At 39.6% G+C, this 23,531-nt stretch overlaps 1 protein-coding gene across 4 annotated transcripts; it reads right to left on the bottom strand.

The window, feature by feature from the left end:
- Positions 1-18,776: 18,776 nt before the first annotated feature.
- LOC149813661 (mitochondrial carnitine/acylcarnitine carrier-like protein) lies at positions 18,777-23,298 on the bottom strand. 4 transcript variants are annotated; one of them, XM_089992360.1, is made up of 5 exons: positions 22,863-23,298; positions 22,172-22,274; positions 20,085-20,184; positions 19,571-20,008; positions 18,777-19,444 (listed from the first exon to the last, which is right to left on the bottom strand). In XM_089992360.1, exons 4-5 carry the CDS (start codon positions 19,960-19,962, stop codon positions 18,946-18,948), a joined length of 891 nt encoding a protein of 296 aa, XP_089848486.1. In that variant the 5' UTR covers positions 19,963-20,008; positions 20,085-20,184; positions 22,172-22,274; positions 22,863-23,298; the 3' UTR covers positions 18,777-18,945. The 4 variants fall into 4 exon arrangements, with proteins under 4 accessions (XP_089848486.1, XP_089848483.1, XP_089848482.1 ...); XM_089992357.1 differs by having other exon boundaries at positions 20,091-20,184; positions 22,172-22,228; positions 22,863-23,238; XM_089992356.1 differs by having other exon boundaries at positions 22,172-22,228; positions 22,863-23,238.
- Positions 23,299-23,531: the final 233 nt, after the last annotated feature.

Genomic DNA, 23,531 nt, shown 5'->3' on the forward strand with positions numbered 1-23,531 from the left:
ATAAGCCACGAAGCCTCCGTGACCAGCAGGTAAGGTAAGGACATGGGCAGTGGTAAGCCTCTGTTTGAGAACCTCAAAGCACTCCTTACACTGGTCAGTCCATTCGAACTTGACTCCCTTTTTCAACAATTTTGTCATCGGTACGACGATTCGGGAGAAGTCTTGTATGAACTTCCGATAATATCCGGCAAGTCCAAGGAAGCTGCGGACCTCAGTGATATTTTCTGGCTGGTTCCAGTCTATCACAGCTTCGACCTTGGCAGGATCTACTGCGATTCTATCTTTTGAGATCACATGGCCAAGGAACATTACTTTGTCTAGCCAGAATTCACATTTTGAAAACTTGGCATATAACTGATTATCTTGAAGGGTTTTCAAGACGATTCTCAAGTGCTCCTTGTGTTATTCCTCATTCTCTGAATACACAAGAATGTCATCAATGAAGACGATGACAAAAGTGTCTAAGTATGGCTTGAACACTCGGTTCATCAGGTCCATAAAGACAGCAGGCGCATTAGTAAGTCCGAAGGGCATTACTATGAACTCATAATGGCCATATCTCGTTCTGAAGGCAGTCTTAGGTATATCCTCCTCCTTAACTCTGAGCTGATGGTATCCAGACCTGAGGTCGATCTTGGAGAATACTCTCGTTGTTCTGAGCTAATCGAATAAGTCCTCAATCTGAGGCAACGGGTACTTATTTTTAACGGTTGTCTGGTTAAGCATCCGATAATCGATGCATAACCGAAGGGATCCATCCTTCTTATTTACAAACAGTACCGGGGCTCCCCATGGTGACATACTTAGTCGGATGAACCCTTGTTCCATCAGTTCTTCCAACTGACACTTCAACTCACTGAGTTCAGCTGGTGCCATACGATAAGGGGCTTTGGATATTGGCGCTGTTCCAGGTAAGGATTGAATTCCAAATTCAACCTCACGAAGTGGCGGAAGTCCTGACAATTCCTCAGAAAATAGATCGGGAAACTCCTGCACTACTTCCAAACTCTCAAGGGGTTGGTCGTTGGATTTTTCCACCGAGAGACTCAACAGGAAGGCCACACAACCCTTCCTAAGGTATTTTTGTACCTTAAGTGCTGATATGAGCCTTTTTTGTGGAACTGGTTTGGATAACCGGTATTCCATCTTAGGCAATCCGGGTCGAGATAGAATCACTCTGCCCTCACGGCACAGAATCTTGGCATTATTCTGAGCCAACCAATTCATTCCCAGAATGACATCGTACTGTATCATATCGATCAGGATGGCGTCAGTAGGCAAGTGTTGCCCTGCTATCTCAATATCCAAATTTTTCACACACCGGATACGTTTGGTGCGTGAACCCAACGGGTTATATACTTCAATCATTTTATCAATCGGTTGCACCGAGGCGTGGAGTTGTTCGGTGAAATCGTCGGAGATAAACGTATGAGTAGCACCACAATCAAACAAGACGTAAGCTACATGTCCATTAACAGGTACGGTGCTTTCAATGAGGTCACCGGTTTCGACTTGTTCAGTCGTTACAGCGTATACACGACCTGCAGCAGGCCTTTGTTCTACTCTAGGTGGGGGTCGTTGGACTTGTGTTCGTTGTGGTATTTGTTGAGAGGGTCCGGCAGATCCGGCATTCCTCCTTTGCTCATCCGCAAGCTTCTTCCTGCACTGTCTTGCAATGTGGCCCATTTTGCCACAGTAGAAGCATCCACCTGTGTCACGTGGACATTGTCCTCTTGCGTGATTTATATGGCATTTTGGGCAGTTCGGGTTGGACTGCAGATTGTTTGGAGCCATGTTCTGCCTTGGCCTCACGACTTGTTGAGTGTTGTTCCCACATTGGAACCTTTTCTTTTGAAAGGGTTGTCGTGAACCCTGGCCACTTGGAAACATTCTCTTCTTGTTCCCACCATCAACTACGACCCTTTTTGCTATGATCACTTTGGATCGCTCCCAATCCACTTGTATTTTTGAAGCTGCTGCCACAGCAGTTTGAAAAGTTTGGGGCATGCTGGTGATAACCCGTGACCTTAGCCCTTCTCGCAGTTCGTTGATGTACTTGTCGGCCCTTTCTTGGTCGGTCTCAAATAAGCGGGAGCAGTACCGTTCAAGATTTTGAAATTTGGTGGTGTAGTCAATCAGACTTATGCCACCCTGCTCCAATTCCAGAAACTCCATTTTTTTCTTGTTTTTGGAGTGTAACGGGAAGTAATTATCCATGAAAGCTCTCCGGAAGTCAGTCCAAGGAATGACTTCAACTTCCGAGAACTGGATAATCTTAGTGGTATCCCACCACTTCCGTGCATTGTCTTTCAGCCTGTACGTGCCAAAGTTGGTCTTCTTTTCTTCTAGTACTCCCAGTACCAGAAAGGCACGTTCGGTCTCTTCGACCCAACTCTCTGCCAGTTCAGGATCGGCTCTACCGGCGAAGACTGGTGGATCGAACTTGAGGAATTTTTCATAGGTTATTCCCCCAAGGTTTTTGCTTCGAGGTGCGACTGATTCTGGCCTTGTTTCTCGAATGGCAGTAACCAAATTGTTGAGCGTTTCTAGCAGGAATCCTTGAGTATGGGACTCCTCGCTCGGCATGGTTCTCCTCGTCGTAGGAGCCATTTATCTACCACATACAAGCAACGTGTTTTAGTTTCACAATGTATATATCGAAGCAAAGTTCTATTTACTTAATATACATCACATTTACACAAGCATCGCCTTAAACAAAACGTCATACCACACTGGCCGACTTTTAGGCGTTGAGAAACTATGTACATGAGTCTATTGACTCCAAAACACTACCAATCTCTTCTAGAGACTAGATTTCTTTGACCCAAAGAACCCGAAGTATCGTTTACTTCCACATTGCCTTGGTGCAGGCACTACTAGTTTTGGCTTGGGCGACACTTCCGCACTCTCAAGCGACTCTTGTGGATAGATCAGTGATGCCGGTCCACTTGCCCATTCAGTGGCATCATGGCTCGGGGAATCCGAGACCATAACGGGATGATATAGGTTGTATCCCTCTCCTTGGCCATTCAGGCTCGGCGTTGGTGAAGCCGCTCTGTTCTCCCATATAATCGTACTATGATTCGAGGAATCCAAAATCATAATGGGATTATAGAAGGAGTTGTTGCATCCCTCCTCCCGACTGTGCAAGCTAGGCGTACATGATGCCTGTTGATAGCCTTGCGATTGACCAAATCCCTCAAGGAAGTTCAAGTCAAATCCTACCAGAGATGGTAGTTTATCAGAAGTCGCTGGGGTACGGCTACTCCTTCTACTGGAGTAATGTGGCCCACTAACACACGAGGTCTCATCCCTAAGACCAAGCGATCCCCGCCGACCCATATCGGCGGTATGCTTCATTTGGCATTCGTTGGCGGAATGCCCTTCTTCGCCACAATACTGACAGTCTTGGACTTCATATGGGCATACCCACTCGTTGTGCATGATCCCGCAACGATAGCAGTATCCTTGGGAGTCGTGAGTTGCCATCTATACAAAGATGCACCCAGATCAGAACAAGAAGTATAAAATATACTTACAGTGCGATATGGTGGACAAGACGGATCTCGAACCAGGTTTCTCAAACTCTTGCTTTGATACCAATTCTGTAACGCCCCGGATTTTCAAAACAAAGCTAAGTTAAAATTTTCATGAATTTCTTTTTTTTTTCTTTGCAGCGGAACTTAGAAAAGCTTTTAGCAGCGAAATAAGACGATAATGAGTGGTCGGTTTTAGAAAGCTCTGAGCACGTTGCAGGTATGTTACCAAGCAACTCATTGACCACCAAAGTGTTCCATTTTATCGAAAACCACATGTTTATTACAACACTACTGCTTAGAAAAGCAGTATAGGTTCAATAAAAAGAAGCAGTACAAAATCTGTCTAGAGAAACCCTGGAACTCGATGCCGCCATGCTCCGCATATCGCCACGCAGGTCCAACACCTGAAATCCCCATTAAACGGGATCAGAACCACTGATGGTCTGGTAAGTAGGCAAACCCTATCTATTCAACTCAAGTAAATGCATAGACCACTCAGGGTCGCAGTTCGTAATACGACGCTCAAGCCTCAATGACTTAGCGTATATCGCAAAAGCCTCATCAGAGCTATGAGTTGAACATCCACGCAAGTCTTCATGACTTCGCATAAGCCTCCTCAGGGCTGTGAGTTAGACTAACCGCTTAAGTCTCTACGACTTAGACTTGACTTCCTCAGAGTCACGAATGGATGTCTAGCTCAAGCCTTTATGCTTGGCACATCCGTATCCTACGAATCTAAGGACAGCTCTCCGAGCTTCACTTAGTCATACGGATATCAATGGGGTTCTTTCCCAATCGGTACAGTAGTATACCGACCATGACACCTTCACAAAGGTTATGCAGGACTGACTCAACAACGTCATCCACTCATACATTCAAAGTAGCGTTGTACCTAAGCTAATGCTTTGTTTCGATAATTGCACCTCCCCCTGGGCTTAGGGGACTCATATCTGGGCGACAACGCGACGATCTGGGGGTTGATTATTCTATGTATTTTAGATACCCCAGAAGCCTGTTGACCCCATTCTCCTAGTAGGACGGTACAGCATACCGGAAGAGATCCTTACTAGGTATCCGAATGCATTCTGCTACTGCAGTAGTTGGGTTCAATTCTTAGATATTTAAGGATAACCACGACCTCCATACCTCTGAGTGACGAAGGTCATCAATGAACTCTATCAGGTTCGAGTGAAATATATGTTACTCAAGGCTGCGCCATCACCGTCTTCCTCGGTGAAAAATTCTGAAAGGGGCCTGCCGGTCTTACAATTACTTGACGAACATTGCATGCCTATAGGGCAGCCTTTGAGAAGTATGTACCCGACCCCAATCAACCACACGATTTTCACCGTGGAACAAAGGTTTTATTCATATGCATGCTTAACTCTGCTCTCGGCACTTCGGCCTTGACGAGCACTTCACCTCTTTCGGTGGAAACAACACACTCCGGCTCAGCGGCCCTTACGAGTCTGGTTGTCTGATAATTCTTAATGAGCATGCACATGACTCGATCTCTACGGATCGGCTACTTGGCGTATTTTTACGCAACGAGCTCAGGACCTCGTCAAGGTGCTACCACTACTTTGGCGCAACGGCTCTTACAAGTATGGTGCCCTTGCAGGTGCCAGGAAGACGAGTCATTCTGACATCGTTCCAACAAAGGACATCATTGTGCCACTTAACTGGTTCTGGCAGCTCTTCTGCCAACCATTCTGTCAACACCTTCTCTGCTCTACCGGCAGTGGTGCGACGAACCTTTCTACATCGTAAAAGGCGTTTCATAACTGGGTAGCACTTCTGCTACGTTCTTTCTGAGCCATTCTTAGCTTCTTCAGGAATTTCAGCAGCACTTCCTCTCTTTAATGGAGAAAGCGTGTGTTTTCTTTTATCCATTTCAGCGGCATCTCCCCTTTTTGGTGGGAAATCGCTACGCTTAACTCGGGAAATGGATGCGCACCGTTGTGCGTACTTTGCATCCATCAAGGTTGCAGGAACCTTGGGCCATAGCCAGGCCATACGTAATTGATTTAGTCTTTACGTAAAGAGCATTTTTCCAAAAGGCGAAGCCTTTCCAATAGGGGCTTCATTCGTCAAGCAGAATCTTGCACGAGGAGCGGTAAGAGAATCGCATTGGCGATTTGATCTCCATTTGAACGCTCACTTACGCGCCATATATGTAATATAAGCAGAAGCCTGTGCTTTATACAGCGGCGGCGTAAAGGAAATGCATATACTATTATTCAGGGTGTGTAACTGAACGAAATATTCTACATATATAACAAAACAGAAGCCTTGACATCGTTCGACGCGACGGCGTAAGTAAATACATTGCAGAAAGCAGGAGCCTTGGCATCGTTCGACGCGATGGCGTAAGTAAATGCATAATCGGAAGTGCTTTAATCGGAAGTACAGAAAGCAGGGAGCCTTGGCATCATACGACGCGACGACAAAGGTAAATTACATAGCCTGTGCGATATAAGACGCGTCGGCAGAATCAGCAGATATACACCTAGATCTGTATCCAACGATAGTTACGAGGCGAGCGAGTGAACACCGAAGTGTCCTAGAGGGCTCAACCAAGAACTAGGGTGAGATACTATTTTGAAGAACGCATATACTGCGTATTCGAACATATATATCCGACGATAGTTACGAGGCGAGCGCGTGAACACCGAAGCGTCCTAGAGGGCTCAACCAAGAACTAAAGCAAGATACTACTTCAGAAAGTATATGCTATATACAAACAATCAAATACTTAAGAGAGATGGTTTAATGAAGCGAACTTACTTTAATTTGAGGAAGAAACGACTCCGATTGCTTCAAACGCTTCGAACGAGGCTCGACTTCGAAAAAGGATCAACTTCGAACTTCGGACGAAAAAGGACTTGGACTTTGACTTTGAACCAAACCAGGTTCAAGTCAAGTCAACTGGGTTCAGACTTAGGTCAAGTAGGTTCAGACCTAGGTCAGGTGGGTTAGAACCAGGTCAAGCAGGCTCAGACCAGGTCAAGCAGGCTCAGGCTAAGTCAGGAAGGCTCAGACCAGGTCAGGTGGGCTAGGCTAGGTAGGGGAGGTTTGGAAAAAGGAGGAGAGAGAGAGGGGTTGGCGATTTTTAGAGAGAGGGGGGATCCTCTATTTATAGGAAGTGAAACTTGGGCCTCAAGTTTCACTTTTACCCTTATACCCCTTGGCTTTTCAGAAATCCCTTCCATGGAAGGTGCTGGAAGGAGCTGGAAGGTCCTGGAAGGTGCTGGAATATTCTAGAATCTTCTAGAATATTTTCTGAGAAATATTTCTGTGGGTCCCACCCATATTTCCGTGGGTCCCACAAGAATTTCGGGTTTTCGACGATTTTTTTCCGAAAAATTCTGAGTACGCCATTATCTTCGTATTGATGCCACTAAGAAAGTTGGCTCGCAGGAATCCTTTGATTTTGTTCAGATAGGAAGTTATGGCTTCCAGAGTGTTTGAGCATATATTCGTGTTTCGACGAATATACTAAGTGTAACTGGCTCACAGGAATTGATTCGTTTCGCGTTCTGAGAAAAATGCTATTTTTAGCGGTAAATGCCTCATGAATTTTATTCAGATATTTTCTGAAAAATTGCGGGTCTTACAAAGTTGGTGTGCATACTCTAGACACATCAATAGTGATAGAGCACTACACGAAGTAGGTGCGCAGGATTCATGACAGACTTCAGACAACTCAAAGTAGATAGAAGAGTTATGCAGATCATCGATGTCGAGAGCTCACATTTGAGGTTGGAGACTTCATTTTTATGCAGACTTCTCCTACCAAGAGTGTGTTCAAGTTTGAAAAGAAATGAAAGATCGGTCCCAGATTTATAGGACTATTTAAGATTTTGGAGAAGGTAGGCACAACAACGTATAGGGTAGAGTTATCACCCTAGTATGAGAAAACCCATGATATGTTCCATGTATCAATGGTAATGATGTACATATCAGATCCATCACACATGATTCAGTATGAGAATGTTGAGGTACGAGAAGACTTGACTATAAATGATCACCCAGTAGAGATTATAGACTATAAGGAGAAAATGTTGAGATCGAAGATTGTTTCCTTAGTAAAGGTATGATGGCAACACCACGATATTTAAGAGTGTACGTGAGAGCCTGAGGCCAGTATGAAGGAGAAATACTCTTACCTATTCGAGTAAGTGCAAATTTCACAAACGAAATTTTTTTAAGGGGAGGATAATATAACATTTGTGATTTTGCTTTAATTTAACTTTTAAATTCTTGTTAAAATCAGTTTAAATTCAAGCGAAAATTGAGAGTCTATATTGACTAAGTAGTGTTTTGGACTCAAACCAAGATCCATGAGAGGCTCAAACGAGTCACGCCCAATCCAGTAGGGTGTCAGGTTTGGTTAGGGTGGCTCTTAGGGGTTTAGGGGTGACTCAGGACTATTTGGATCTTGAATGGGTCAGGTTTGGATCCAAATATGAGTTTGGATCAAGTGTTGTTTTGAATCAAGTGTTCTTTTGAATCTTATGTTTGGATATAAATCTTTAATTTGATTTTTGGATTTGGATCTTTTTATTTAGTTTCCAGATTTAACCCAGCTAGAAATTGGATCTGGATAAGATTTTGGATCTAAATCATTTTCAGATTTGGACCTGAGTGAGATCCATTCCAGGTTCTAAAGACCTCATTAGGAGTGTCTTTAAACCCTAGAAGGCTCTAGAGAGGGTGGAACACCCCCTAGTGGATTCATAATTAATTTAATTAATTAAGATTTAAATAGTAGTTAATTAAATAAATTATATAATTAATTAAGAAATTCGTTAGTATATTTTTGGAATAGGACACTTAGGGATTAGCCTAGCTAGTATCACCTTAGGGTTGGACTCTAAGGAGGGGACGCCTATAACCCCCCCCCCCCCCCTTGGTGGATTTTCTAAAAAAAAAAACTAGGTCTCTTTCATATTCTTCTTTCATATTCTTGTTCTTCTTTGTTTCTTCTTTTTTGGAGCTTTTTTAGCAGTCATTGAAGTTCATATAAGGTTTTAAGATGGTTGATGGAGGTCGGTCTACATTTGAGAACTCGATTAAGGCAGGTACATCAATCGCGTAGGCATAGATTTTTTCAAACGCATGAAATATGCTTTAGATGATTTTCATATCTGAACCAATGATGGATCGGACCTTGAAACACCTCTAAAATTGAGTTTCAATCTAGAAAACATGTTTTTATGGATCTATATTGTCATAGAAAAAAATGAATTTTAAATTAAGATAATTTTTGGGCTTCTTTTGTAAAAAATGATTTGGGAAAAGCTTTTTTTTTGTTCTTTGCTAGATCTTATTTATTTTAGCATATTTAATATGTTAATCTTATGTTATATTGATGAAATATAAGTTTTATAAGTTTTGTAAATTTTTTATATGCTTAAATGCATATTCTTGTATGCAAAAAATCATTTTAAAGAAGGTTTTGGCAAAAATGTTTTTGGGGTTTTGATATTTTTTATAAAGAAAGTTGATTTAAGCATGCATGATAGATTATTTCATGTTTATCATGATTAAACAACATGTTATTGAATAAAAAAATTCAAGTTTTCATGATTGTTTAGGGTTTCTTATAATTCTTGGATAGATGTAATCATATTTGAGGTATTTCTTGAAGGTTTTGTAATTCTTAGATAATGTATATTATTGTTCTAGCAAAATTAGCATGAATCTAAACAAATATGAGTTACACCATATTGTAAATATGTTTAGAACATTAAAAATCGTGATTGTATAGATTTTTACCTTAAATTTTGTTCTTGCTTAATGGATCTTGCACAAGTTTGATTCTTGGCTTTTCTGTTTTTATTTTTTATCTTTATTTGTTTCATAAAAAAATTAACATCTCTATGAAAATGAAGTTAATAAATTAAAATAAAAATACTGGAGTATTCTATATATCTAGAGATTGAATTTAGAATCTTATTGCATTTTGTTTGGATTAGTATTGAGGCCAAAACATCTTTTGCAACAGAGCATAGATTTTTTACCCTGTCTGTAGGACTGTTTTGACCCACTTTTTTGTTGATTTTAAAGACCCAACTAAGACTAATCAAAATAAATTGAAAAAATATGGGTGAAAGGTAATAGTTATAAGAGGATCCTATAAAAAGGGTTTTATCAAAATATTTTTTTGTAGGCTTAAAGAAATTTCCCAAACCGTGATAAATTTTTTCAATTGACAGGATTTGACTTATATTTTTCCTGAACAGGATTTAGTCCAAGAATTTTTTTGATTTTATTATAATAAAATTTTGAGTTATGTTTCTTGGACTGTGTTTCTAAGATATGGGAGCAATCCTAGTGAAATTAAAAAAGTATAATTTGGTCTTGTAATTTTCATTGGGTTTTTCAATTACAACAGGGATCCAAATTTACACATTATAATATGTATGGATGCTTTACATTATGCAACATGATTATGAATGTTTATCTTAAAATTTGAGCTGATATGCATACAAACTGAATGTATTTCATTATATTCTTGATTTATAACCATTCATATAACATGTATTGTTAATGAACATTGAATATCATATGGCATGATCAGTGTAAAATGAATTGTTATGCATGTTGTTGCTTATTTAAGCATGATCATGAGTTACATGTGGTTGTAGCCTTTATATATACATGTGGACATATGACATGATGATAATGATGTATAATATGAGCATACGTGTGGCTCAGGTGTGAATCAGGATTTGGTGAAACCTATGGGTGCCTATAGTATACCAGAGACAAAAGATATTCATGAACATAATCACATAATTGCCTCATAGACGCCAGACTCACAATGTTAACTATAAGATCTGGATGGGTTAAAACAGACTTGCTTATAGAATCTTGAGTGGAGAGATTGGGATGGTGAACTCAGGTGCATGTGTGATGAACACATATAATTTAATTTATGAGCCTAATAATTAAATAACACCCATGACACATTCGAAATAGGTCTTTTGGACTAAGACCCACTTTAGAGATAGTGGGGGTACACACAATCGGGTGACCATTGAATTATTTTAGAGAGCAACAACATCTTTTGGTGCATTGTCTTCGGTCGTATGGGGCCCCGACTACCATGTATCTTAGGTGGTATGTCTAAAATCTCTGCAGAGTAAGAATCAATTTCGCGTATGACCACTAAGAGTTTTTCTTGGTTACAGACCACTCCAATGGGACCTCTGTGTGAGGTTGCAGATTCTTTAGTTCAATGAGGTTAATAAAATATATGGCATAATATACTCCTTATTGGATTGGTTGAATCGAAGTTAGGAACCCGAGAGTGTACCTTCGGATAGAAAGAAAAGTAAAACATAAGAAATCAAAATGAAATCATTACAATATTTGAGTTTGTGTATAAATTGTTGTTTCCTTAGAATAATGCATTGTAACATGTTTATCCTGTAATATGAATGCAAGCATGATTATTTATGTAGATATGAATTATGCTTAATTTTGATATTACGATGTTGCATGATTTAAATGTTATCTAAAAATGTATCAATGTTTATTTTTTCGATTAAAATATTTATGTTCACGTGTTTTGGTGATTACCTGCTGAAGCTATGGGCTTATACATCTACTTATAATATTCCAGGTACTGAGTAGACTGGAGGGTGATGGCAGTAAGCCTGGGGTGGCACCAAGAGGGTTACAATTCTTTACGGTTTTGAGAAGACTTGATATTTTATTATTTGGTTATTTGATTAAGTCCTAATACACTACAAGAAAAATGTTATTTAGCAACAAAAATTTATGACAGAAATAATTCATCGCAACATTGCGATGGATTAGCCAGAGAAAACTATCCGTCCCTAAAATTGGAATTAGTTGCAAAATTTGTGACAAAAAAATTCCATTGCAAACGTTGTCGTAAATTTGCGATGGATTAGCGACGGACAAATTCTGTCTCACACTCCATCACAACTTCGCGATGGATAAGCGACACCATTTTTTCATCGCTACTCCATTGTAAATTTGTGATAGTATTTGCGACGGAATTTTTCTGTCAATAATTTGTCACTAAATTTCCCATAAAACCCTAATCTGAGCCCTTTCTTTTCTCTTTCTGTTTCATTCGGTCGCCTGCCGCCCATTGCCCTTCTCCCTTCGCTCGTCGCCCATTGCCTGTCGTCTGCCGGTCGTCGACCGCCGCCCTCTCATTCACCTCCTCCTTCTTCCCTCACTTCATCACTCGCCATTATGTGCCACCGCCGATGACCCCTGAGCACCGACGCCATCGTGTGTTGTGTGTCACCGTCGATGACCCCCGAGCACCGATGTCGTCGTGTGCTGACGACCCCCAAATAGCTCGACTCGTTGATAGCGCCTCATGGTACGACAGTGTCTAGACACGACGGAGCTCTCACCCTCTCTGATGCCCCCTTCCAGGGGACTTGGGTCCAGTCTGTCGGTGAAGACGCTTCTATGGACTACAATTCGGTAGGCGAAGCCGACCAATTCTCAAGTTGGGCTATTCCTGGTTCGCTCGCCGTTACTAGGAGAATCCTTGCAAGTTTCTTTTCCTCCGCTTATTGATATACTTAAACTCAGTGGGTGGCCTCACCTGACCTAGGGTCGCTAAGGTGAGACAAGAAATTGCCTTTAGAGTTCCAGCAAACTTCTGACGCTTCATGCGAGCTACGGCAATCCAACGCACACAGAGTGCACGACTATGGTAATCCACTGCTTGCCTCACCGCATCGTGCCGTGAGCTAACATTTCAGCCGACGACACACCCATAAAAAAGGCACCGCAGGCCAATCCTTCGTTTGTACATTTGTGCTTTGCATGTGCGTAGCTGAGCTAATTGCGTGATGCTTAGTGCTAAGCATCGCATGCGGCTAAAAATGCCATGCAAAAAGAAATAAAAAAAATGCAAAGTCAAAAGCATGCAAATCGGGTAAATACCTGTGGTGAGTCAGTGATGCAGACGCATCACAGGTTATTTAATTTCCTAGATGCAACATTTTTTTGTTTACACACTCACTTAGTTGTGGATATCTAGGACTGCTTTGCTGGAGTTCGAAGATCATGCTGAGCATGATTTGAATGTATGAAAATAGAAGTGCTCTTATTTTTGGAGTTCGGATTCCATGCTAGTCATGGTAGTATTTAGCGGGATATTAGAGTGTGTTTGCTGCAGATACATGTTTGACATTGTTATGGTATGGATGAGTGATTCTATTGTCATGTTTGATGTGATTATATCCATACTTGCATGAAGTTATTTTCAATTTGATTATGCCTTTCATGTGAAATTGTATCATGAAAACATGCTTTAAATGAATGTATTGTGTTGATGAAAGTGATTTTATCATTCTAAATATCCTTATGATGAGTGTAAATATGATATGATGGTTTTGCACATGAAAATATTAAGTTATCAATGCATGCATCATAGTTCTTGTGATTGAATGACATCATATATATATATATATATATATATATGTGTGTGTGTGTGTGTGTGTGTGTGTGTGTGTGTGTGATATATATATATATATATCAAATCATTACATCCACTATCAATGCATGATAAATTAGATATTTTCTTTATCATAGCATTCTTATGATTTTTTTGTCATTTGTTTCATGTCGTTAGACTTTAAGCTAATATATGCATGATTTCATCACATATGAGCATGATTTCATCATTATGAAAGTTTTTTGACTGCCTTATAACACATATATGCATGACTGAATCACTATGAAAGTTTTTTGACAACCTTAGAACACATATGAGCATGATTTTATCATTATGAAAGATTTTTAACAACCTTAGAACACATATATGCATGCTTGAATCACTATGAAAGATTTTTGACAACCTTAGAACACATATATGCATGAATTCATCACTATGAAAGTTTTCTGACAACCTTAGAACACATATATGCATGATTTCATCACTATGAAATTGTTTGACTGCCTTATAACACATATATGCATTATTAAATCACTATGAGAGTTTTTTGACAACCTTAGAACACATATAAGCATGATTTCATCACTATGAAAGTTTTTTGACTGCTTTATAACACATATGTGCATGATTGAATCACTATGAAAGTTTTTTGACAACCTTAGAACACATATAAGTAGGGGTGGCAATCGGGTCGGGTTGGCGGGACAGCATACCTCAACCCGAACCCGACCCGTTTATTAAACGGGTCGACTGTGGCAAACACGAACCCGACCTATTTATTAAACGGGTAACCTGACACGACCCGCCAACCCACTTAATAAACTGGTTGGGTCGGGTAAACGGGTTGGCAGGTTAGCGGGTCGGGTTTGCGGGTTGGATGGTTGACCCGCCCGCCTAACCCGTTTATTAAACGGGTCAGCTGGGTTGGCGGGATGGCATACCCCTAACACGAACCTGACCCGTTTAATAAACGGGTTAGGCGGGTCGACCCGTTTATTAAACGGGTTCATTTTTGCCCAACCCGAACCCGCCTAAGAGGCGAGTTGGCAGGTCGTGTCAGGTTTTGCCACCCCTACATATAAGCATGATTTCATCACTATGAAAGTTTTTTTACTGCCTTATAACACATATGTGAATGATTAAATCACTATGAAAGTTTTTTGACAACATTATAACACATATAAGCATATTTCATCACTATGAAAGTTTTTTTACTGCCTTATAACACATATATGCATAATTGAATCACTATGAAAGTTTTTTTACAACCTTAGAACACATATATGCATGATTTAATTACTATGAAAGTTTTTTGACAACCTTAGAACATATATATAAGCATGATTTCATCACTATGAAATTATTTGACTGCCTTATAACACATATATGCATGATTGAATCACTATGAAAGTTTTTTAACAACCTTAGAACACATATATGCATGATTGAATCACTATAAAAGTTTTTTGACAACCTTAGAACATATATATAAGCATGATTTCATCACTATGAATTTGTTTGACTGCCTTATAACATATATGCATGGTTGAATCACTATGAGAGTTTTTTGGCAACCTTAGAACACATATAAGCATGATTTCATCACTATGAAAGTTTTTTGACTACCTTATAACACATATGTGCATGATTAAATCACTATGAAAGTTTTTTTACAACATTAGAACACATATAAGCATGATTTCATCACTATGAAAGTTTTTTGACTGCCTTATAACACATATGTGCATGATTAAATCACTATGAAAGTTTTTTAACAACATTAGAACACATATAAGCATGATTTCATCACTATGAAAGTTTTTTGACTGCCTTATAACACATATATGCATGATTGAATCATTATGGAAGTTTTTTGACAACCTTAGAACACATATATGCATGATTGAATTACTATGAAAGTTTTTTGACAACCTTAGAACATATACATAAACATGATTTCATCACTATGAAATTATTTGACTTCCTTATAACACATATATGCATGATTGAATCACTATGAAAGTTTTTTTACAACCTTAGAACACATATAACCATGATTTCATCACTATAAAAAAAAATTTACTGTCATATAACACATATATGCATGATTGTGATACACAACACATTTATTTGACAGCCTTATAAACCATATATGCATGCTTGAATCACTATGATATTTTTTTGACAAGCTTAGAACACATATCCGCATGATTAAATCACTATAATTTTTTTTTGTCAGCCTTAGAACACATATCTGAATTATGTTAATGTCCTTCACTTTATTGTTAGTCTATGTGTCATTCATCCATGTTACTTTGATTGCCTTAGATTAGGTGCATTGCATATAATTTATTTCATTATATTTTGTTTATCAATATTAATCTTTCAGTTTTCTTGTAGAATGCTGGAGATAATCATCATAGAGGAGCTGATGAAGGCATGGATGAAGGGGCAGATCGAGACAATGAAGAGGATGATGCTCTGAATCTTGGCGATGATTAGATTCATGTGTTAAATTTGTTGCACCTTCTTGTTGTTTCAAACTAAACTCTTTGTATATATTCACTTGTAAATAATTAGAACTTGGCGAGGATTATAGTGGATTGATAAATTTTTTTCCCTTGTAACTTGTGTTAAATTTGTTTCACCTGCTTTGTATATATATTTTTTATGTGTACTTTATTTTTTATATACAAGATATATAAATTGTATAACGAGAAAATTTTTCTCGATATTTATATTTCAAATAAATTTTTTAAAATTTTTGCAATGAATTAGCGACGAATAATATCCGTAGCTAATTAGTATCGACCTTCAATTTAGCGACGAATTAAGAATGAATATTTATCCATCGCAAAACTGAATCGACCGATGTTTTACGATGGATGTACATTTGTCGCAAAACCAAATCTCTGCATATTAGCGACAACCTCGCAACGAATCATGATATTCGCTAATCCATCGCAAATTAGCGACAGATATGTTCCAGCGCTAATTAGCGACTAAAGAATTGTGATGAAAGTTATTCATCACTAAACTGTTCAACGACGGATTATGTCCGTCGCTAATCCGCAGATTTCTTGTAGTGATAACTCTGATAATGTTTGAGACTAATATTTGATTTATTTTAAATGCAAACTATAGTTTGATTGAGTTATTTTAATCCTACGTGTGGTGTGCATTGCATCTGTAACCCGCCCAAGGCTTGAACCGTAATTAAAAAAAGTTTTTACTATATTTCTTGAAAATCGTATAAAGACGTTTAAAAAAAATTCCTAAGTTTTTTGTTTCAAAAATTGAGATGTAAAAGGTGTTGCAGAAGTTTTTCATTAAAATACCTCCTTGCAAAGATGGGTATACGGTTACCCTCTCTACCAGTTTTGTAGTGTGATGACCTTGTTGCTCACCCTGTTTTCATAGTTGAAAACATATTGAAGTTGATACTCATTTTGTCTAAGATCAAATTGCTAAGTGGAAGTTGCCAGTTAGATACATTCCGTCTCCCGAACAAGTTGCTCATGTTCTCACCAAGCCACTCACTACCGCTCGTTATGATATTCTACAAGACAAGTTCATCGTGCAACCTAGCCTAATGAGCTTGAGGAGGGCTGTTAAGGAAACCAAACCTATTAAAGAAGAAATCAATTTGAAGAAGAAACCAAGTTCCATATCTATTTAAGAAAGTTTCTTAAAGAAACCAAGTGCCATATGCAAACAAGAAACTTGTTTCCAAAAGACTCGTCAAGATAAGATTCCTTGACCAAGTTGACGTTTCTGAGGTTTGGTTTTAGGAGCTGATTAAGAAACTCCTAACAGCCTCCTTGTGTATAATATACATGTATTGGGTTCTTAAAAATAAAAAGAAAGAAGAAGAGAGAAGAGAGTTTGGGAGCCGTGGACGTAGGTTCTTCAAAAAAAACCAAACCACTTTAAAATTCATGAATCTCTTGTACGTGATTCTATTAGACCCGGGTCCGGGCCCGGTACCATTATCTCAAATCAGGTTTGGATCTAGTTTTACTTAGATCCAAACCAAACCGACTCTTTGACACCCTTGACGGGTTCAAGTTTGCTAAACAAAAGATTTTAGCAAACTATGTTTTTTCTCTCTTTCTCTTTTTTTATTTCTTTTTCCAAACAACCCCATGGATGTGATTTGGAAGGGGTTTTTTTAACGATGCAAAAATTTGACGGTTGTCAAATGCAGCAATTTTTTCAGGCTTAAAAAACGCTCTTTCTTTCGTCGAAAAATATGATCAAGGGCCGATTTCCAGAAAACAACCGTGGGTTTAAATCTGTGGGCATTTTTTGTTTCTGTCAAAGGAATGGTCCAGGGTATTTTGTCCTTCAACTTATTAGATAAGAACTTTGTTGGAGGTTGAGAACTTGAGATGGTCCGTTTTGGTAGAGAGGTGGGATATGGGTCGGGTCATGCTTGACCTGGTACCATATTTGCAAACGGTCTGGTTCCAGAGCCAGATTCAACAAAAATCTGACAATGAACCTGACCAGGGCCTCTCTGGAACTGGATTAACCGAAATGGGTAAAATCTTTTTTATTTTTCTGAAAAAAAGAAAAGCAAACCGGGTCAGGCTTTTACCCAATCCGAATCTGGATCTCATTAAACTGGTTCACCCATATCGACCCTACTTGTTCCCATTCCATTCCCATTTGGATATATGCTAACTCACTACAAAAACATGGGCAGCATATGGTACGGAATTGGTTGGTTTGGATATCTGACGCATTTGCATCCTTGTCATTTAGGATCAGATTTTTGTCAAAAATGTTATCTGCAATTAAGCATTGAAAATGACCCAAGGGGTTTGGCGTAGTGGGATGGGGCCTAGACTGTTAGACGGGCAGTCTACGTTCAAATCCCGTGGGCATCACCCCCCTCCCCCCCGAAGCTTGGCGACTCCTTGGGGTCGAGGCGTAAGCCCTCAGAGTTTTATGCCAACATAGACATGTTGAGCAAGCAAAGTTAGGTCTCTGTGTCTGGGGCAGTTTCTCCGAGCAAAATTCAAAAAAAAAAAATGCACTGAAAACGGTAAAGGTCACATGGAGCTCACTACGGGGCCGTTCCATGAAGAGGCAAGTCCAAAAAAGACAGCTGGGCTGGCTCTCATCTACAGTAAGGATCCAAGATTAATCCAAATGGATCAGATCCTCAGACAACCAACCAAGGCTGGACATTACCACTTCACTTGGGCCAATAAGCATAACAGCTCGGATCACATAGGGTCCAATGACCAATTTGGTAATTCGCACCAGGATCGAACCAGGTAAAGATGAATTCCACAAGCGAACTTCTTAACAAAATTTGGACCTACCTGATTGGATAGCTGGATCAGAATCCAGTAAAGGCTGTCAAAGGCTAAACCCTTGCCCAACACAATAAGCTAAGCAGGACTTTCCTGGAACTATATTCAGTAGCATGAGATCTCAAGGCCTGAGACATTGCATCAAGGATTCCCAATCCATGTAGTTGGCATAAAGCTTGATGAAGATGATGATCATGATGATGATGAATCTTTATATTTCAATATGGTTTTGTTCACTATTCTAAACATTTTCATTTGTACTTTTGCTGAAACTATCAGCACATAAATTTTCTTTACCCACCATTTGCTTCAGAAGTTGGCCTAAGACTTCACCTGGAGCACACTAGTTACATGAGATCCAAATGAATAAACTATTGGTAGTTAGATTATACCAAACTATCTTTTGAATGTGATATTCAGGAACTTTACCAAAATGACCATCATGCACATCACTGAATAAAATGATTTGAATCATAATATCATCAGAAAAGTGTCAATGATGGAAAGGTACAAAGACCAATTTTAATCAGAACAAGAAGAAAAATACCTTGAGAAAAGCATGGAAAGAAAATCATCTACATGATTCACTGGGAAGCTTCGCCAAAAACATTGGACAAATATTTCAACCCAGGCTAGATCTTGTTACTTCATATGCAAGAAAACAAGCAGCATTTGCTGGAACACTTCGTACCATTGCAGGTCCAAACCCTCTGTATAGCCCTTTCACCCCCTCTGACCGAAGGATCTTCTTAAAGGCATCCATCGAGCCAGAATACTTGGGATTTTTATAGTCATCAACTTGAATCACACTCTTGACAACATCAGTTGGGTAAATTGATAGCCAGAAAGAAGCCCCAGCCAATCCTCCAGCAAGAATCAAAGATCCTCTGCCAAGGTTGGATGTGTCCTTCCCAACAGCAAGATATTGCTTAACCAATTCATACACACCAAACATGAGGGCATTGCCAGGAACCTCACGAGCCAAGGTTGGAACGAGTCCCTTGAACAGACCCCTCGTACCTCCTTCAGATTTGAACACATGCTTGGCGACATCCATTGGTCCATTGTACTTGGTGGCAGCAGAGGCTCCGGCAGCACCCAGCGCACTTTGTGCTTGCAACCTAAATTTTGTTGGCATTAAGAACTCCAGCAGTTCAGTAATGTGCCAGACAACATTGCAACAAAATTAAAAATAAACTTAAAGTCAGAGATCGTGGAAAGTTTGAAGCATATGGAAGAGGAGTTGCCTGCATTTGATCAACTCAGTTGGACATGCCAGGAAGGAGACTGCAATACCGGCACCGGCACCACATACCATCTGCTGCTCAACGGACAATGGCACACCAGGTTCAGATCTGAGCAGTGCCTCCATCTGACCCCTGGTTGTGAAGAGAACTGCATTGAACGCAGCAACTGTAGCAAGTGGAGCACCCATACCTTTGTACAGGCCCCTAGGCCCTTCTGCAGCAATAGTTTGCTTGACAGCATCGATAGCACCAGAATACTTGGGAGGTTGACCAGGAAGTGGGGCTGGCTGGCTCTGGAGCTTCACCTTTATGGTGTCAAATGGATGGCCAACGATAAGCTGTGCTGCCCCGCCCACGGTCCCAGCCGTCAAGTCCTTTGCAATGTCACCCATGGATAGGTTGATTGATGACAAAGTGTACCGATGCTATGATAATTCCCTAATTTAGAAAGGAAAACCTCTTATCATTCTTGAATCTTGATATAGGATAGTATAATGCTTTCTAAGTTCATTACCAGTACCAATAATGGCTTTACTATATTTTCCGTATGAAAATATTCATTCAACCAAAACAAACTCTATCCACATCAGCCTCCGAAACCAGCAATAGATCCCCTGAAAAAAAAAGTTTGACATGGCAAAGAAAGAAAAATCATATTCCATTGATGATGTAGAAGGAAAACATTTATTATTTTAAGACATTTCCACCAACTTACCAAGAGGAAATCAGAATCCAATATCTTCAGATTATGTTTGGATCAGTAAAATATGTTTTCATAATAAGTAAAAGGAATGCATTGCATACAACAGGATACCAGTAGATGTTTAAAGTTTCTGCATTGTGAAAGATGGAACTTCCTATCAGCGTGCTGGTCTATTGGGAAAAAGAGAAAGGAAGACAATGACATGACAAGCAAGTAGGTTGCAGACTCTTTTTGGTTGAGAACTCTCATAGCTACCTATAAATACCTTGTACATAAAATAAGACTCACAAGGTGCCATCCCACATAGGACTGGACCAGGAAACGTAACTAAGGTGCCATTCCACAGAGGACTCGACCAACTATCATTAATGGAGGAAAGGGATGGAAGAAGACGATGAAAAAATCATAGAAGAAAAACTTCACGGATGAGAAATTCTTCGTCAGGGAGGCCACAAAAATTCTTGAGGTTTACAACCATCATTGTGCAACTTCTGTATCATTAATGGGGGAAAGGGAAGGAAGAAGAAGATCAAAAAAATGACAGAGGAAAGACTTCACAGCTGAGAGATTCTTCTACAGGGAGGCCACAAAAATTCTTGAGGTTTACACCCATCATTTCGTAACTCATGTATCATTAATGGAGGAAAGGGATGGAAGAAGAAGATGAAAAAAAACAGAAGAAAAACTTCACAGCTGAGAGATTTTTCGTCAGGGAAGCCATAAAAATTCTTGAGGTTTACACCCATCATTGTGTAACTTATGTTTCACCAAGTGGTGTACAACTCTTAGTTATTATGAATAGGCCAAATGAACATATATCGGTGTTATGCTTTTTCTTGTTTTTTTCTTTTTCTCACTCCCTTCCAACCAAAAGTAAAGGTTAAAGTTTCTACTTAATATGGAATATGTCATACTTGATCTTAGCATGAATAGTTGTTTACATTATGCCTATAACCCCACTGTAGAATTCAATTCAAGTTGCCAGATGATTGTTTCATAATGATGAGGAATTCTGTTCTACTAGCAGCCCAACTCTGCACATAATATTTTGGGCATATATATCCCTTAGGCGTCTAACTTTCCTTGCATACTCATAAAAGTGCAAAATGCCTTGCTTTTGTTGGGAAATTTAATGGGGCGAAAAGCTGCTTGTCTACAGTTCTACACATTGTTTCCTAACTTCTAATCACAAATTTAATGTTTTCTAGGCAACTGACTCTTTGATATGAGATGTGCTCGATTACATATATTAATTAATTTAAAATGCCTTACGGCAAACACAACCAAAACAGAAAAAAATTAAAGGAAAATATGTTACTGGTTAAACAATTTTCACGAAAGTGAAGCAGTTACCACGTACAGAAACCCTGTTTGAATATTATAGTTATTCAGATGGCGACCACAATGGTATCACATCTATCCCACAATGGTGGTGGACATTACAGGGGAGAAAATTCATTATCCATTGCTCAAATAGCACCACCTATGCTCCCATAGTGTCCAAAAGAAAAGAACGAAAGGCAACTTATTCATGTTCTTCAATAACTTTCTTTTCCCCAACTCTGTTCAACTCCAGCAAACCAAATCCAAAAATGCTCCTACAAAACATAATAATAGAAGTGCTCTTCCTTTCCTTCTCAAAAGTAACGGTGTCTTTGGAACTTAAAACCATTTTCTTCTTATGTTTTCATGTATAAAGTGAACAAAAAAATATTTCGTCGCTAAATATAATGAAATGCATATTGTCGTTCATCCAATGTAGCGGTAGTGGCAGCAGTAATAGTAGCAGTAGAAGGAGAAGAAGAAGAGGCAGCAGATATACCAAATATAATCATGATCAAACCGCACCAACTACACAGCATCAACAGTTTTAGTAGGAGCAAAAGAAAGAACTGTACCGGGAAATTGGAAAATTCAAGCTGAAAAAGTCAAGTAGCTTTCTTCCATCTTCGAACCTGATCAGAAATGCAAAGGATAAAAACTGGAGTGCCTCCTCGTCAGCTACTCTTTGTATAAACCGAAGAGAAAGAAATTACAAGTAGCTATTCTGTAGACTACAAATGTAATTAAGAAGAAAAGGAATGCAAATCAGTGTAGACGTAATAATAAGACTACTGGAAGGTAATTTCCACAAATTTCCGGTGATACTTGGAAAACTAGCTCTTCATATCGATATCTCGGACAATTCTCAGCCTGAAATCGCGTTTTGATGCTCGTTCCCTTGAGTTCCGAGTCAGAAAGTGTGGAAAATAAGCATTCAAGAGAGCCAAAAGCTTACGAGCTACGATATTTAGGTTTATAGACCAAAATCCAAACAATTGCAAAGAAATGCGAAAAGAATCTCGATCTCACAAATTCTCAACAAAACACGAAACCGGACGTCACGATTCGAAACAACAAATAACAGAAATCGCTTTTACAACGATCTTAGGCTGAAAACATCGAGATCTCAAACATTCGCTACCAGACTAAGATCTCAGCCTAAAAACACGCAAAGAGATCCAGTTCACACCGATTCTTCCCCGACTACAGTTTCGCATATCAGAATCTGAAACGTTCAACCGAAAATCACAATGAAAAACGTGTTACCTCGGAGCCCGAGCTCCAAATCGCGAATCCGATTGGTCCAACCGGGCAAGAACAATAAATCTTCGACCTAAACGGCTAAACCCTGTAGTTTAGCTCCATTCTCGATCGGATCCGCGAAGAAACACAACCGAAAAATCTCCGAGCACAAGAAGAACGAGAGAGCGAAGAATGAGGAATTCGGGAAGAAAGATAGGGATGGAGAGAAGACGAGAGTGATCCCGAGTTTGTGGAGGATCAATAAAAGATGAGGGGCCGACGTTGTGAACCAGGAATCGAACGAATGGTGGAGAAGAGGGAAGAGGAAGAAGACGAGAAGGGTAACGAAGGAGTGGAGGATGGAGACCCAGCCCTTCCCCCACCGACGGAAGCAAGGAAAGGAAAGGAACAAAAATGAGAGGCAGAGTCTGAGTCACCCGCGATCTCTCTGCCATCATATATTTCCGATAACGAGGGATTCCCTCCCTCTCCCTGATTCGCAGTGGTTGGTGAAAACGGATCGGTTCTTGTAAGATCATAGCTGGTGGAACCCGAATCCGATTTTCAGTTGCCCTTGGTACGGGTCGGGTATGATTGATCTAATACTGGATTCGATTTTTAAAGACTATATGTCTTGTTTGGTCCAGAACACGGATCTCGTGATGAAGTTGCAGATCCGGTTAAGATATGGGT

This window comes from Nuphar pumila, chromosome 16 (genome assembly GCF_984573655.1).
Source record: "Nuphar pumila chromosome 16, dmNupPumi1.hap1.1, whole genome shotgun sequence".
Taxonomy (NCBI): Eukaryota; Viridiplantae; Streptophyta; class Magnoliopsida; order Nymphaeales; family Nymphaeaceae; genus Nuphar; species Nuphar pumila.